The sequence below is a fragment of the Nesoenas mayeri genome, assembly GCF_963082525.1.
Source record: "Nesoenas mayeri genome assembly, chromosome: 7".
In the NCBI taxonomy this organism is placed as follows: domain Eukaryota; kingdom Metazoa; phylum Chordata; class Aves; order Columbiformes; family Columbidae; genus Nesoenas; species Nesoenas mayeri.
In genome coordinates this window covers 40,183,566-40,201,331 of record NC_137551.1, presented here as the reverse complement: position 1 = coordinate 40,201,331, position 17,766 = coordinate 40,183,566, and the positions used below count along the sequence as shown (strand labels likewise).

Below are 17,766 nucleotides of genomic sequence, written 5' to 3'. Positions count from 1 at the left end.
CCGCCACCCCACGGGCGCAGCGCAGGCTGCTCCCCGAGCCGGCCACAGCCCGGACGGCCGCCCGAGGCTGCTCGCCAGCACGCGGCCGCGGCGGCGGGGAGCGCGCGGCGGGGAGCGCACCGCGGGACGCCGGGGGTGGCGGCCCCGAGCGCGGCGGCGCTGCGCACACTCACCCGCGCGGCGCGTCCCGCTGCTTCCGGCCCCGCCCGACGGCGCGGCGCACGTGAGCTCGAGCCCGCGCGCTGCTGGAGGGGGCGGGCGGGGGGCTCGGGCGCTGCCGGCGCGTGCCGGCGCGCGGGGCGGAGGGAGCGCTCCGGTGCCAGCGGGCGCGACCGCAGCAGCGGCAGCAGCGGCGCGTGCCGCGCTCTGGCTCAGAGCAGCGCGGGAGGGGTTGGGTTTGCACTCGCGCTGCCCCCCGCGTGTCCCCGCGTGTCCCCGCGTGTCCCCGTCGCGCTGCGGCCGCGGGAAGGGACATTTTTTTGTTCCAGCCGTGACCCCCGTTTGCCGTGGCTGGAACGGAACGTGCCTGGGGAGGACGAGGCTCTGTCCAGCCCTGTCTCCTGCAGTGAGGACATTCACGGGAGCCCACGGTGTGCTAGAAAATACACGTTGGACATCAGGGATACGGTAGAGAATTACAGCAGTAACATAACGCATTCTTACAGGACTTACAGCAGCTCATAGAAAAAAAAGAATCTCTGTACTCACCTAATTGAATTATCTCAATAATGCGGGAAACAGAGATGCCAGATCCTTTTAATTCAAGCCATAGCCTGACACGCTTGACAAATGACACCTGCCAAGTTTCTCCAATTAACTCTGTTCAATTCAGTTATTGTCACCTCTAAATTAATTTTCTGGATTCTGCAAATTAGGAGCACGAGAGGACGTGTGACATGCTGCAAATGCGTTTTGCTAAAAGCTTTGCAAACACGTTACGGGTCTGACCGGGATCACAGGTCGCTGCTCTCGGGTGGGCCCGGACCCGCGGCCCCGGGCTGCCCCACGGCCACAGACACGGGCGTGGAATTCTTTCCAAGCTCATAAACCACGCAAACCACCTCAAAGTTAAATACGTGAAGTTACCTCGTAACCTGAATAAAAGCAAAACCAGGACATGCAGATTATAACCTTTCATATCCTGACCAATTACAAGTTTTTAATTCTATTTTTGCACTCCTCTGTTTAAGTTCATAATGAGGAAGAGCAACAGTTGCTATGCACAGTACAAAGGCAACAGGTTTTGCTAAAGGTAGGTCACATTTCTCTGATTTTCTTGCCCATCATTGATTCCACTTGACATTAGATGGGGCAGATTTTTCCATCATGTGAAGAATTTAAGATAATAAATAATTTGCTAAAAAAAGCTATTGTCATCCAACAAGTCCAAGGAAGGACGGAGCAGATTTCCTCCGCCGGCGTGACGCAGTGTGGCAGGCCTGACGATCAGATCACCTTCAGCTTCAAAACCAGTAAACTTACATTCCGGTCCCAAAGACTGAACCAGCAGTAGAGCACCGCGGTCAGCTTCAGTCTCGTACTACATCTACAAATTCTTCCTAAAATAATTGATTTTCTTCTTTAGGACTGTTCACAAATCTCTCCGATGTGCCATCTAGAATTTCAGTGGCTATCATGACCAGCCCAGTTCCTACCTGGAGCCACAAGAGACTGTTTCTTATGTAGGAAAACACATATTCAGGTCTGCTTATTCAAGAAAGAGAAATATCAGGAAGAAAGCTGTCTTGACAAACAACTAAAATTCAACTATATTTCAGAGGATGAGACATTTACAATTACTTTGCTTTGTGTAACACTATTGTTAATGTTAACAGTGATTAAAACACAAATTTCAATTGAACATCTGTATTTGAAAAGACAGAAAAATAAAAGCCAAAACCTGTCACAGAGGCACAGTCATCACAGAACGAGGACAGGTTCAAGGTGACTGGCAACATGTCTACTCATAAAATAGTAATTCAGGCCAGCTGGGGGGCACTCCTGTATTTTAAATGTTCGGTTAGTTCCACATAGAAAAATCAGGTCCTTCTCCAACAGAAAGATGACCGAATGCAGCTCCAAAACACTTGCGCTGAACTTGGTTTAGAAAGCACTCCTGGTTTCTAGGAACAGGGAATGTTCACTTTAACGTCCTCCTCCTTGTTCTTCGTTAATGCGATTTCTCGGGATCCCTCCGCCTCTCGGGTGTTTCACCGCAGTGAGGCTCGCAGGTGCTGCGCACGGAGAACAGGGGCGTGCGAGGACACAGTACAAAACTAGTCCCGCAGCTCAGTCCAGGAACAGAAGGCACATCGGTACCACAGGCGCGGTGTAAGAGCCTGAGGAGAAAAGTCTATGATCTGCACCATTTTCTGCGTGTATCAGTTCACTGACAGGCCCTGACTCTTTGACTTTTCAAAAGCAGAGAATACTAGACAGTACTAGAAGCAACAAAAAACAGGCAGCCAGATCACCTCTATAACTTCTTTCAAAGTTCGCTGCCACCTTGAATGGGAAAAAGATGTCAAATGGGAGTTTCCAGTGCACTTGTGGCTGGCCTCGCGGGGGCTCCGGCCATTCCGTCACGTCCATGAAAGTGACAACAGCCGCCAAAGGTACCGCGCTTGTGCTCAGGAACTGCGACAAGGAGGAAAGCACAGAGTTCAGCAAGATTAATGCAAAAGATACATCTCTCCTCAATGCTAATGGAGACCCACTGTAGGTGACTGGCAAACCAAATGCCTTTAGGATGGTAGGAGTTAAGTGTTGCAGATATATATTTTTAGTGGAGTAACTCCTCTTTCCCCAAATCAATCCTTCTCCGGTAAATGGAGGGCACAGGTCTCAGGAAAGATCAGCAGCTACTGCACATCACATGTTACAGATCTCCAGAATGGAAGCAGCGACTCCAGCTCTGCTAAAGCAAGCCGCCTGCTCACAGGAGACACATCGGCTAGTGGGTCATGAGAAGGAAAGCTAGCTTTATTTTTAATAAAATTGTACTTTTTATGTAAGACAAGATCACCTGGCTCTTTGAACACGTGATTGCTGCCAGAAACAGACAGGACTGCCACAAGATTTGATCCTTTCCAGAAAATGCCAATAAAATAAAGCAGGGACCTGATGCAACAAGGAATTTATTTCTCCCATTGTAGCATGGTGTTTCAGAAAGGAGGCAGATTGGTAGGTCAGGCGGTAAAGATGGAAAAGGGCACTGAACTTCTAAGGCCTCAGTTCCTTTCTGTCCCAGCAGAACGCTGCAAGACAACGAGCGCGCCCGCTCCCGGAGCCGCGCGGAGCGTCACGGTGCGCCCGGGCGATCCGGGACCGCGCTGCCCGCGGGAAGGGGCTGCACCCGCAGCCTCTCTCCGCGCTGGCACGGCCGCGCCAGCCTGCGAGACCACCGCCTCCTTCCTCCCCTGGAAACAAGCCGGAAGGTCGCCCTGAGAGCAAAGTTGTGTGGAAAGTGTTTGAAAAAGCTTCAAAACAGAGTTCATTACTTTCAAGAGAAAAATACGGAGAATCCTGTTGGGGAATTGTTGTGGTAGCTCTCAAGGCAAATTAATAACACTTTTGTGCTCAAATATAAAAGAAAAACGTAATGAGCAATGCATTGGGCAGAGTCCTACTGCAATACATGGTTCTATCAGGGGTCTGCAAAGATGCTTCATGAGCAGAGCCCTTAAATCCACCTGCACCAGCCCCAATCCCAAGCGCGTCAGCATGAGGCCCCTCAGCTGGGTCCACCCCCAGCCCAGCTCTGTTGCCCAGAGGTGGCCCCTGGTCCTGGGCCGCTGAGCACCCCTGCTCCAGGGCGGCTACAACATATTTTACAAGGTGAACATTTTCTGCCGTGTTCTTTTTTCATGTACATTGCAAGAAGGGAGGATAAAGAGGTACCAGGAGACACATCCAAACAAGTGGTGTAAAACCTCATTTAGACCGAGCCTGGAGTTCAAAGAGCGGCAGCAGATCAGACACTCCCTGTGCCACAGCGGGCGCCGTGGGCGGGTGTCAGCTGCTCCCCCTAAAGCCCTCGCAGAGAACTATAAGCCTTGAAGTGTATGCGCTACCTGACTGGCACTCGTGTCAGGAGTCAAGCCTTGCACCAAAATGGGGTCCATGGACACAATAGCAAAAGACTTAATTCTCCCGTGTGGACGGGTTAGCTCCACCTTCCTGCTGGCATCATAGAACCACCCAACAGTTTGGGCTGGAAGGGACCTTTAAAGCTCAGCTGGTCCAAACCCCCTCCAGTACACAGGGACATCTTCAACTAGATCAGGTTGCTCAGAGCCCTGTCCAATCTGACTCTGAATCTTCCCATCATATAATCTTCTCTCAGAAACCTGCTTTCTGGCGTACAACCTCTCCCCCTGGTTCTTCAAATCTTCTGCCATCAGCATTAGCTACCTGTTGGTGATTTCAGAACCCCCAGAGAAACAGAAACATCTTATTGCACAGATGAGCAGCATGCTATGGAGTCTGTTAAATATACATCAACTCACATTCCATATCAAGGCTTTAAGAGACAACTAGATAAACATATAGTTATTGAATATTTGTAACAACAACTTTATATCCAGCATAATTAAAAGTTTAAAGTTTGAGTCCTTAAGGGGCAGAATGCGGTTTGGGATTGTAAAGAAGGCACCTTTTCCAGCTGTACAATTGACTGAGGACAGTACTGGTGAGACCATAAAACCACCTTTCTCTATGGAGCTGTTAAATACGAACTCTTGCCATTGCAGACAGATCATTGCTAAACTCAACTCAGTAATACCAAGATCATTTGATTCCTTGTTTTTTAAACAATGTGAATCCCATTCGATTACCTCTGTGACAGGGAGCAGGTTTGGGTTCCATACCTTCAGGGGCTGGCACTGATAAAGGTATCGTGCACCCAGTATCTGAGCTTGTGGGTTGGACAGGAGGCCAACCTTAGTCCACAGTATCTGTATCTCCAGGGTCACAGGAACCATGCAACAGGAAGTACAATTCACAGCCTGAGAACAAAATATACCCCAAACACCTTAACATAGTATTTTAAATGTGAAAAAGGACCATTATCATCAAAATCTAATTTTTTTTTAGCATAGGCAACAGAACCTGAATCAGTCACTTCAGCACTAACCCCGTAACTTCTGGTCAGGTCAACCACCCATTTCAGAGCTGTATCTATCCATTTCATAGTCACCTCATTTCCAAACAAAATTGATCTCAGCTCTACCACTTGGATTTTTTATTCTATTAGGCCATCTCCCAACAAATTAATAATTATTAAAATAGAATTTCTTCCATAAGTACTTGAATTGCAAACTTTTACCCATATTACGTAATATATAAATATCGCTAGAAACTGGAAAATCAGAAAGGACAACAATAATAAAAGCACCAAATTAACAGGAATTAACCAGGTAGTTTTAGTTCTAGGCGGCTATCAGAAAGCTAGGCAATACACGACCGGATCCACTGTTAAACTCCTTTTGCCCATTTAAACAGCAGGCACAGCATTTAAGAGATATTAAATGTCAGGATTTATTTTTTTTAGTGAGTATCCTAGTGCGACCAACCATAATAAGAGTGACTGCTTACACGGCCTGAGACCCCTGAGAATCAGTGGATCATCGCACAAAGAAAGGAAGCCCAGATAAACAAGCTGGTTCTTTTTTTTTCCCCCATGTGCATGCTTCCCCAAGGGAATATGAAGATCAGGAAGGAAAGATGTTCACAGCTGGTGTCTCTGCATTCAGGTTACCTGCACACTGCAGTTCCGACTCAGAATGGGCGCCCACTGCTCCGCCTGGCTGGAGCCAGCGCTGCCAGTCACGGCCACGTCGGCTCCGCGCGGCCCCCGCAGGGCCCGCTGCAGCTGCTGCCGCGCGTGACCGCAGTTATCGCCTTCCGGCATTTGGGACAGGCTGGAAATGAGAAAACAACAACTTTGACAAAGTGATCTCCTGGACCGGAAAAAAACACTATCAACATCCTTCGTTCGTAAAGCGTATTACTTCTGCTCTTGTAACGAGTCAACAGAATCATGATGAAGTACTGGTATTAAACGGATACAGATTCAATGCTCTCTGCAATGAGAAGGGAGAACAACAACATGGGAGGGTCACAAGCGGTAAGGAAAACCAACAGCTGTCTAGTCATCTTATCACATCAGTGGTCACATACCTGCCCCGTCACCAACAAACGAACGATCCACATCAACACAATCACTAAGGTTGCATTATACTTCACTTCTCAAATAAAAATTCCACTCTTGCCCAAGACATGTTGCCAGACTACACTGTCAACGTGTTGCAGAAAACCTTCGCAATGTTCAGATTGTTCTAGAAGTCCACCCTCTCTCTGATATTAAAGTCCTGTTAGCAGTATATGAAAGACCTGTAGCGACCCATTGGTGACCTCAGGAAGGACCTAAGCTCCACAGCAGTGTGTGAGACTACAAAAACACGCTAAATCAGTGCACACCTCCTAAAAGTGCCAGGAAGGGCAACTGCAGAGCGTGTTGTTACCTGAGCTTGCAGCCTGTCCTCATATTTCTTCCAAATTGTACTGTGTGTCTGAGGAACCGTGAGCAACTTCCATCACCTTCGCTTTGTAAAACGCTCATCTGACAGACTGCGTGTCAAGAAGCCAAACAAAAGCATAAACAGACAATTCTGGACATTCGGCTTGTATTTAACAATCCTCTCTCCCCACATTCCTCTTCATCCCCATCGCAGGACTATCGTTTGGTTGTGACCAGAAGGCCTGCTGATGGCTGCAATGTAACACTGAGGTACCTCCTCACAGGTAAAGGTCTCTCAGGTAAAGAATCTCAGAAGTCCAGACAGTGGAGCACCAGCCGTCAGTAAACCCGGTGATAAATAAAACGGACGGCAGACAAAGGATACGTGCTGCGTGGCACCACCGTGTGCAGTCAGCAGTGGTGCTTCAGGGATGTAGCCCGGGTTTCCACTTCTAGGCAACGTATGAGAAAGAGTCCTGGTCTACGAAGAGGCAAAGGAAGGAAAGAAAGGAAGAGGAAAACATTAGCATTGGTAAGATCCATTCTTCTCAGAAGATCAAATTCACATTCTCAAAAACATAAATGTAACCCATTTTTTGAATGACCAAATATTATGCACTACTATACATCCACTATTTGTTTCCAAATCCTCTTTCTTACCTGACAAGATCATCTGCACTCCAGGAGGTAAAAACTAAACGCCAGTGCCCCGAAACGTGGATGTTACCGAGACAGTTCTTGAGACAACAAATTCCTGTTGCTCAGCATTTGTCCCAAAGGAAGTGAACACACCTGTCTGGGCAATTCTACAGATGATGAGCAGAACAAACCTGCCTTGACCCCGATTCTGAAGTGGCAGGTTCCACTTCTAAATTGTTTTATGGGGAGGACCTCTGGGGACAACCTCAGCAAGGTTGCACTGCACTTATCAGCCCCTGAGGTCACCCCTTATCCCACGTTACATTGCCTCCATGGGACAAGGTTTATACGAACTCCAACACACGTTAGTATTTCCCAGATTTCCACCCCCTCCAAAGCAACACTTTTTTCCCTGCTGCACAGGCCAAGTTAAATAAGCACCTGTAATGAATTTAGAAACTTTGTTTGCAAACACTGAATGCCTCACATACAGCACAGCTCCAGCCCTTCCTTCGCAACACTGTGCTGGTGACCCTGATGGCGTTCTCTCCCCTTCTCCCCCCACCAAAAAAAATCCCCAAAGCAAATTAAAAAAACCCAACAAAAATAGATTAAAATAACCATGCCCTTCAAGCTTGTGCCGTGCGAGACTGCATGCTTGCACTGAGCTTGAGTTTTCCTACTAATATGATTTATTTGAGACCAGAGCAGTGCCCCTCCTTCCCTTGACCAGCAGCCATGTCCCAGGGTTCTAGTACCACCACACCACAGTGACACTGCTCTAATCTTTCCACGTGTCATCTGCACAACACTAGGTCACAAACTACAGACAACAGACTTGGTCGGAGTCCGGGAGAGCGCGGGCACTGACCCAGAAGCGGAAGGTGAAGCGCTGCTGCAGAGCGGACCCCGCGCTCCCAGAGACGCTGCTGACTTCGAACCGCACAGAAACGCTCTGGATCCCACGCGTGCTGCTGAATTCTATCTCATAGATCACCTGGAAGTCCAGTTCAGAGAAGGATCAGAGGCAGGGGCAGGTAACAGGGCCATGACTTTAAGCTAATGTTGAGCTGACTAAAGGAAAGAAGATTCAGATACCTGAGAAACAACATTGTGACATGTGTTATCCTTCATGTGGGGCGCTCCAGGTGCTGCCACCGCGGTGACCTTCACCTGGAGACAGTGAGCACATCAGCAATTAGCAGCTGTTCAAAACGACTGTGCCGTTCTCACTCTTTCCCACTGCTTTTCTACTCAAGTCAGATTTACCTCCTGCTGTAGCTGTGATCTGTGGGCACATAACCCTGCTACAGATGCCCATTTTTTCCTATGAAAACAAGCTGCCTCCCTGACTCCAGCCCTATTTATGCCCATTCATTTGGAAATACATCTTTCCTTATCTCCCTGATTTTTTTTCTATAATGTCACACTTTTGTCCAAAAAATCTGTCTCAGACACAGAACATTCCAAACAAAGTTCCAAACATTCCTCCAAAGTTCCCAACCCATGGGCATTACTATGAATGCCTAAGACTTCAGTAATGTTTTATTTCAGAAGCAGAAATTAGTTTCATTACCTTCATGGACTGCACGATGGTGTCATTAATTGGGACCTGGGGAAAACAAACAGAACAACATACATCACCAAAAAGACAACCAGTTTCCTAGGTTTGCAAGTGCCTGAAGTCATGAAACCATCACTAAATAGTGCCTAGATATTATATTGAGAAAAACTTGCTTTATTCCAGATATGTACAACTTGTAATCAATTTGTGAAACCACACACATAACTCACACACACGATCCACAGAGAGCATTTTTAGAACATTAGACGAGACAATTTATTTTTGGCCCTGCTAATGACCTGCAGAATGCAGGTACTTGAAAGCATCAGCATTTTTGATCCATTCCTGGAGCTCCCCCTTCTGGAAGCACATAATTACATCAGCTGCCGTTTGAGGAGAAATTACACTTTGGGCACAGTGACAAAGAAAGGCCCGAAAACATGGTTAAATGTAATCAGTAGAATCAGATTTACCTGTAGGCTATGTAGGGCAAACTGAGCCATTAGCCTTACTAAGGTGTTAATATTTACACCGCTGTTTTACCTTGGAACACCAGAGAACTCTAAGAGGAGAAAAGAGGTATTTTCTTTCATGTTAACATCCAGTAAGACCAGCATGATGAACCCAGAACAATTAATCGGCTATTTTGAAACTATTGTCAGGACAAATAATGGAGAAATTGATATGGAATTCAATCTGTGCATGTAAATAAAGCTAATATTGATAAGTAGCCTTCAGAGTGGTTTTAGAGGTAACATGTTGTGTAAAACAAATCCTCATTCTTTATTAAGAACATGCACGTTGCTTGGTTGAGCAAGTCATGGAATGGACAGTAACACTTTGATAAACAGTCTGTTTAAAATGAGAGTTCTAGTTAAACCATTAAGACTATGAGTACTAAAGAAGAACCTATTAAATGCATTAAGAATTTGCTAGTAACTGAAATTTCCTGGAAAGTAGTTTGAATTGAGGGTTATCACTACCACGTCTGTTTTAACAGGATTTCCAGCAAGAAGGCCTTAACAATCCGGAGATCAGGGATAACACACCAGATGACCTTTAGTTTTGCAGATAGCTGGAACTGGAATGGAAAATCAAGCAAATACGATGTTGAGCAAAAGGAAGAAATGTGACACGCACCTTCAGCACAGAGAAGTCACGGTAGTAGGAGGCAGCAGCCAGGGCAGGGTCAGTAACGCAGCTCTTGCTCAAGTTGGCAAAAATCCGAGTACAGCTTGTGCTTTTACTGTCCAGGAAGCCTGAGTTAAGACATGACAATGGATAAAGCTGACATAAACCATCCCAAGAAATTCTTCCCCCTTTACTGACCAGCAGGATTTCCATCAACACAGAGTCCGCTGGCTCCCATTTTTACTGGCTGTCTGAGCGTGCTCAGTACAGATGACGAATCAAAGTAGATCAGGATAGGATCACCAGCCTGAAAAGACAATTTGGAGAAATCACAGACGAAGTGACTGTGGAATGCAAAGGCCGAGTGCAAGGTGACGACAGCATCAGGGCACAGAGGCAAATTTATACTTCTCCTTAGCGTACACCCGCTTTTGTCTAAAGGGTTGTTCTAACTTTTAAATACAAGAAACTAATAACAAACTTTTCACACAACAAGGAATTAAAGGAGCAGAGAGATAATACGGATTACAGGTAGAAGAATAAGAATCTTTCCATCTGGTCTCGTTAGATCTCATTACAGACAGCTTTAGCAAAAACACATCTGCAGACAGATTGCTGGTTCCTTTCAGCTCACCCGGTAAAAGGCAGAGAACGACGGCTGGACTTGTGATGGTGCTAAGAAAGAGTGTCTGCCATACTTCTCTAAAAACTCCACAAAATCAGATTCCTTAATGTCCTGTGGCTGTTGGAAATAGTTCAGCTTTGCTAAAGGGTAAAAAGAGAAAAAAATAATCCACCAATATCAAATCTCTAGAAAAGACAGATCTAGGAAAAAATAAATATTGTGCCAATATTTTTAAAAGGAACAACTTTAGTAATCATAAGCTAGATAGTACCTTATATTAATTAATGCATAGTAACACTACTAACAGGCTAATATGAAATATGAACAAGATGATATCCAGTTCACACTGTTTCACAGGAGACAGGTATCAATACACAAATGTAACTTTACAAAAGGCATGAAAACTGCTTAAGTTAACTATCTTAACATGTGCTCTAATTATTGTAGGATGCCCAAATTAGACACACATGACATTTCAATGACAAAACACTACCAGTGTGTGAGTTCACTAAAAGTAACATTAAATGGATTCAAAAGAATTAAGGGTGGTACATATGAACAGGCATGCTAAAAAAACAAAACCAAAACAAAAAACCACCCAGACTTTCTATGGGTATCCCACAGTGACGCCCTCCTGACCCAGCAGTACTCGGTACAACTACAGCGTTACAACATATTAAATTATTACTGCTAAAACACTAAGTCATAAAATGGTAAATTATTAAGAACGTACTATGTAGACTCACCCTAATGGACTTGTTTGAACAATAAACTTTTTAATCCATCAAAATAAAACGTCTTACAGAGTTCAAGGACTACAGATCATACCACAGAACCCCAGAGTGTCAGGGGCTGAAGGGCCCTGGAAAGCTCATCCAGCGCAATCCCCCCATGGAGCAGGAACACCCAGCTGAGGTGACACAGGAAGGTGTCCAGGCGGGTTGGAATGTCTGCACAGAAGGAGACTCCACAACCCCCTGGGCAGCCTGGGCCAGGCTCTGCCACCCTCACCCCAACAAGTTGCTTCTCAAATTTAAAAGGAACCTTTTGTGTTCCAGTTTGAACCCATTGCCCCTTGTCCAACTGCTGGTTGTCACCAAAAGGAAGAAAGGGCCACAGAGAGCACAAAAGAAAGAGGAGATTGGGTGTGACAAGCTATCAAGGTTAGAGGAATGCCAGACATATGAACAGCTGTCAGATGGAGAACAACAGTCTGAAAAAGTAGAAAAATAAAGCAAATTGAAGGATGGCAATAGCCAGAAAAATAGGCAAGAAAGATGACTGGGTAAAGCAAAGGATGTTCTACACTTCAGGAAAGACAGCTGAAATAGAGTACTGCAGTCAAGAAGGATGAGGACAGCCACTGAAAGAGCAATTAGTGACAGGCAGAGGAAGTAAAAACCTGCAGTAAAACCTGCATCTTTCAGAAGTATCACAAAGAAGTATCAGTAAAACCTGAACACCACTCTGGCACCTGCTAGCAATGGCTTCAACGAGGTGAAGTCAACTTGTGCATCACAACCTCTGTTACTGGCCACGGTAATTCATTAGGTTCAGAGAAGGCTGGATTGTATTTCTGGCAGCAGTAGCTCCTGCCACCATCCACCCTGGAAAGGCTTCTTTCACAATCGGCTGATGAGAACATATGTGTTTCTATATTTCCTTGGGGAAGGCCAATGGGGAAAAGGCTGTTTCTGCCAGAAAATTTTATCATCCTTCAGGTGATCCCAAATAAAGTCTTTCACAGATGTTCTTCCAACAAGCACAGAGAAGGAAAATGCCACACAAGCAGTGAATTCTGTTGCTCCCGGGTGTGCTATACCTCACATACACATGCAATCAAATGTCTAGGGCTTGTTCAGCGGGCCTGATAGTGTGACTGATATGGGGTCCAAATATTAAATGGACAGAAAAATCTGGTGCTGTCAATATGGACACAGATGATTCTTCCTTTCAATGAGATCTCAGACACAACAGCAGTTGATGAAGGCTGATTTGTGTTTGGCAGAGACCCTACTTTTAAACTGAGTACAATGATCTTTTTTTCTTGTTTGCCTTTGGTGATGGGACTGATTCATTATGGTCTCTCTATAATTATAACAGCCCAAGTAATTAGTAACAGTTATCACATGTTTTTTTAAAAAAATATTCCCTAAGCAGAGGCAACCTATGAATTAAACGTGGGGAAAGAAAGGTCACTCACAGTCATCCAGCTGCACACAGAACAGCAGATCACGTCCACCAGGGACAGCAACGATATCGGTAGCATAAGGGGTGTTACTTCTGAACACGAGTGATTTCTCTACACACACTTGGCTCACAGACCTGCAGAGACAAGATCCCACCGAGCAGACTGTTAAAGAGGCTATTCTTGATCACTTCATATCTTACATCACCAAATACCAGCAAGACAACACAGTACTACTTTTCATCATCTGACATGAGTTACTGCAGAATTTGCATTGCTAATCAATTACAGAAAGCCTCTCTCGTCTCTATTTGTATATTTAGAAATCACTCAAATTCTGGAACAACAAGTAGTAAAGAAATTCGGTGTCTGTGTCACAGCTGCCCGGTCTCCCCACCGCCGCGGCCTGCGGACAGGATCCACCCGCACATCTTCGCTCCCCAGCTCAAACCGCCTTGCTCGCGGAGCGCGTCTCGCAGTCTGTAGCCGCTTTACTGTCTCTCAGTTGCGCATCACAGTTCTTTTTCCCTCAGCCTTTCTCGCTCCCACTGCCAACCGCGTCCCCGCAGAGCCGGGCTCGGCTTCGCCCGCGGGAAACCTTCCGGGCCCGGGGCGCGGAACCAGCTGTGACCCCGAACCGCAGGCGGCCGAACCGCGGCTCCCGCGGGTGCCCGGTCCACCCCTGGGCCCGGCCCCTGCCCACCTGCTGCCGCCGGAGCGGCGGGACGCGGCGGGGCCGCGCAGGCCGGAGACGCCGGGCGGCCGGTGGCGGTCGGGGCGGCGGAGGGCGGCGCGGGCTGCCCGCGGGCGGCGGCGGAGCGGAGGAGCGGGACGGCCGCGGCGGGGCCCGGCGGCGGGGAGCTGGGCGGCGGGGAGCTGGGCGCCGGGGAGCTGGGCGCCGGGGAGCTGGGCGCCGGGGAGCTGGGCGCCGCAGCCCGGGGCGGCAGCAGCAGCAGCGGCGCTCCGGCCCGAGGCCGCGTCCTGGCTTCGGGGAGCAGCCCGGCGCGCGGCCCCCGCGGCGAGCTCGGCGGGGGCTGCCCGCGCGGGGCCGGGGCCGCGCAGCCGCGCCAGCAGCCGCGCCAGCAGCAGCGCCAGCAGCAGCGCGCGGGCCCCGCTCATGGCGTCGCGTCGTCGCTAAGAAACGCGCAGAGGCGCATGCGCGGGCGGGGTCTGCGCCACCGCCAGGCTGGGGGCTCCGGCGGGGCCTGCGCTGCCATCGGCGCGCGGCGCGCGGGGGCGGCCGAGGGGCTGCGCGGGCGGAGCGAGAATGGCGGCGGGGAGCCGGTTCCTCCTGTCTGGAGCTGGGGCGGACATGGCGTCACCACCCTCATCGGGAAGCCCCGGAGGCTCAGCTGCGGTGTCTCCCGTTTTCCGTCACGGCGGGGCGGGCGGTGGAACAGGCGCACAGCTCGGCCCCGCCGGGCGCTGCGTCCGGCGCCGCTGTTCGGTGCGATCCGCAGCCAACGGCTGTGGCCGGCGCGCGCGGCTCCGCAGGCTCGGGCCGTGACGAGCGGCACGTGCGAGCGACGGGAACCACCGCTCCGGTGCAGCGGCGCTGCGGGCACGGCTGCGGTCACGCTGCGGGCACGGCTGCGGGCGCTCCCCGAGGCGGGTGGGAATCGGCACGCAAGGCTGTACATTGAAAAATAAAAACGAATTTCTGCATGGGAAAAAAATGGAAAACACCACCTCACAAAAAAACCAAACCAAAAACACAAACAAAAAACCCCACACAAACAAACAGAACCCAAACCACCAACAAAACAAACAAGGATTTTAAAATACCTTCCAAAATAAATTATTTCAGTAAGAGAGAACGCGGCGGGGCGGCCCTGGCAGCACACAGCACGGCTGCTCTGGGGACCGGCCGCTGCTTTTCGAAGACGCCAATACCTTAATACACAGATTTTGTTTGTCCTAAAGGCACGTGCACCTGCAGAGCCCTGCTAGAGGAGACAGCACCTGCGCAAAGCGGGTGCCTGTGCACAAGGGCAGCGACTCTCGTTAAGGACCAGCACTACCAACAGTTAATCATAAGCAGGATCATCCCAGCATAGCTCTGAGGTAGTGGAACTGGAGATTAACCTCTAATTAACCTCTAGTTGACACAGTTGCAATTAATGATAATCACGTTGCGCCTTCTGCAATTTTTTTTTTTAATTACTTATCCACATGTCAGGGTTTCCACTTTGGAGTAACAAGACCTCGTCCTTGCCCACACTGAGTCTTCCCGGCCCAGGGCTCTGAAAGCGAAACGGCAACTAGCAGTCAAACCAAGTTTGTCAAACGTATTTCTCCGTGTTTCTGGCTTCAGCTGCAGTATTAGTACCTGCTTTCTCTTGCATTCAGCTCTCCAGGCTCAGAGCAAAACCCCCCAATAAACCACTTCTGCAGTTCTCCAGCTCTCTGACCGGCGATCCCGCCCAGAGACCCGCTCCGAACAAGCGCCCGCGCAGGAGGGCTGGATGGGCCCCTCGGCCCCAGCCCGGCCGGGCCCAGCCCCCGCGGAGCCCCCGCCTGCTCCCGCCCGTCTGTTCACGTCCGGCTGGAGCGGTAACGGACCTATTGGTTGGCTAAACCTTTTCTGTTTGATTTTAACCCCAGTGAAAATTATTAGCCAAGAAAACAGAGTCATGAACATTAACAATAATTCTCATATCAATTATTGAGAAATATAATTTGTAAATGATTAGTGAAGATTCTTAGAAAATTTATGATAATGTTCTTTATTATAATACTTCATATTATAAATTGTACTATTCTTTCTCTTAATTACATTTATATTGAAGCCTTTTTCCTTTTCTTTGTCACAAAGAGTTAAAATCTGTACAAGAATTTAAGAGCCTTTCAGCAATTTGGCACATCGGTTTGAGCTCAGCTATTATCTAGCTGCATCAAGATATTAATGTAGTCATCTCTCTTTAGTCTCAATGAATTGCTATAAAAATGTCAAACAATTAAGATTATATTGGCCAACACAGCCCTGTTTGATTGAGTACAGATGTAGGCCATGTCCCCTGAATCATACTGATGAAGAAGCAGAAAGGCTTGTAGAACTCCTGCACAAATTTATTTCAATGTATGTACCATTTAGGTTTCTAATGTCAGTACTTGCAATACTAATAAGCAAAAAATGCTAAATAGGTATTTTCAGATGGAATAAAAATCAGTGTCATTCAGGACAAATACTAATGAACTCTGTTGGAGGAGAAAAATGAACCCTATAAAAATAGCACAGGAGCCAGTACGGTGGTACGAACACAGGCACTGCTCCGCTGCACAGATGCGACTGTAGCAAAGGAATGTCTCTCTCACTGAAGGGAATCGCGATGCTTAAATTCTGCCTCTGCCTGGACCAGAAAATGTAACCCATATGATACTTCTAGCCACATTTACTCCGTGCAGATGCGCTTGCTGTTCCGTGCAGGCACGCGGGAACACGAGTAAACCTCCATTTGCTGCGATAAGCAGCGAGTAGCCAGAGTGCAGGATCAGAGTCTGGGTACCTGTAACGGGAGCAGGGCCCTGGGCCTCCGAGGCCCGCGTGTCCGGGGAGGTTCCGCACCGCGGGCACTGGAAGGAGCAGCAGCGCGTTCCCGGAGCAGCTCCAGCGGGGACGCCTGGAGACGCGGACCGGGCGACAGCGTGCTGCGTTCCGTACACAACAGCAAGGCTCCAATGGCCCGGCTAAGGGAAAAGGACAGGACAAGACATTCTGATTACTTTTGAAAGACGTAACAGTAGTGGCTGCGGCGTGTGCCGAGTGCGCCGGTTCACGTTTGTCAGACACGGTGACCGATGCTCCAGCAGGACACTGGGGTGGGCAGGAAAACCCACCTCTGCTCCCTTTCCTGACAAACCGTGTCTTGGCAACTGTGCCTCAGGCACAGCAAGGGCTGCCCGGGGCGGGAACGAGGAGCATCGCCGTGCCCAGAGCAGGAACGAGGAGCATCGCCGTGCCCAGAGCAGGAACGAGGAGCATCGCCGTGCCCGGGGCAGGAACGAGGAGCATCGCCGTGCCCGGGGCAGGAACGAGGAGCATCGCCGTGCCCGGGGCAGGAACGAGGAGCATCGCTGTGCCTGGGGCAGGAACGAGGAGCATCGCTGTGCCCGGGGCAGGAACGAGGAGCATCGCTGTGCCCAGGGCAGGAACGAGGAGCATCGCCATGCCCGGGGCAGGAACGAGGAGCATCGCCGTGCCCAGGGCAGGAACGAGGAGCATCGCCGTGCCCAGAGCAGGAACGAGGAGCATCGCTGTGCCTGGGGCAGGAACGAGGAGCATCGCTGTGCCTGGGGCAGGAACGAGGAGCATCGCCGTGCCCAGAGCAGGAACGAGGAGCATCGCTGTGCCTGGGGCAGGAACGAGGAGCATCGCCGTGCACAGGGCGGGAATGAGGAGCATCGCCGTGCCCAGAGCAGGAACGAGGAGCATCGCCGTGCCCAGAGCAGGAACGAGGAGCATCGCCGTGCCCAGGGCAGGAACGAGGAGCATCGCTGTGCCCAGGGTGGGGAACGAGGAGCATCGCTGTGCCCAGGGTGGGGAACGAGGAGCATCGCTGTGCCCAGGGCAGGAACGAGGAGCATCGCTGTGCCCAGGGTGGGGAACGAGGAGCATCGCCGTGCCCAGGGCAGGAACGAGGAGCATCGCCGTGCCCAGGGCAGGAACGAGGAGCATCGCCGTGCCCAGGGTGGGGAACGAGGAGCATCGCTGTGCCCAGGGCAGGAACGAGGAGCATCGCTGTGCCCAGGGTGGGGAACGAGGAGCATCGCTGTGCCCAGGGCAGGAACGAGGAGCATCGCCGTGCCCAGGGTGGGGAACGAGGAGCATCGCCGTGCCCAGGGCAGGAACGAGGAGCATCGCTGTGCCCAGGGTGGGGAACGAGGAGCATCGCTGTGCCCAGGGCAGGAACGAGGAGCATCGCCGTGCCCAGGGCGGGAACGAGGAGCATCGCTGTGCCGGCCACGGGCAACCGCATGGGCAACACGGCACTGTTATCTCCAAACCTCCTCTGAAGCAAGTACTTGCATTTTTTAAAGTGGATATCACTGATCGGGTAGGTGACAGCTCCTACAACTGCCAAGACATTTTGTTCTAGCTT

General features: G+C 49.7%; 1 protein-coding gene across 1 annotated transcript; it reads right to left on the bottom strand.

The window, feature by feature from the left end:
• Positions 1-1,917: 1,917 nt before the first annotated feature.
• On the bottom strand, positions 1,918-13,786 carry LOC308042687 (tectonic-3-like; the record flags this gene model as incomplete). Its single annotated transcript, XM_080348282.1, has 13 exons — positions 1,918-2,637; positions 4,869-5,006; positions 5,759-5,921; positions 6,525-6,622; positions 6,906-7,001; positions 8,031-8,156; positions 8,258-8,332; positions 8,736-8,771; positions 9,864-9,982; positions 10,053-10,161; positions 10,489-10,619; positions 12,683-12,832; positions 13,378-13,786. 13 exons carry the CDS (start codon positions 13,784-13,786, stop codon positions 2,416-2,418), a joined length of 1,872 nt encoding a protein of 623 aa, XP_080204408.1. The 3' UTR covers positions 1,918-2,415.
• Positions 13,787-17,766: the final 3,980 nt, after the last annotated feature.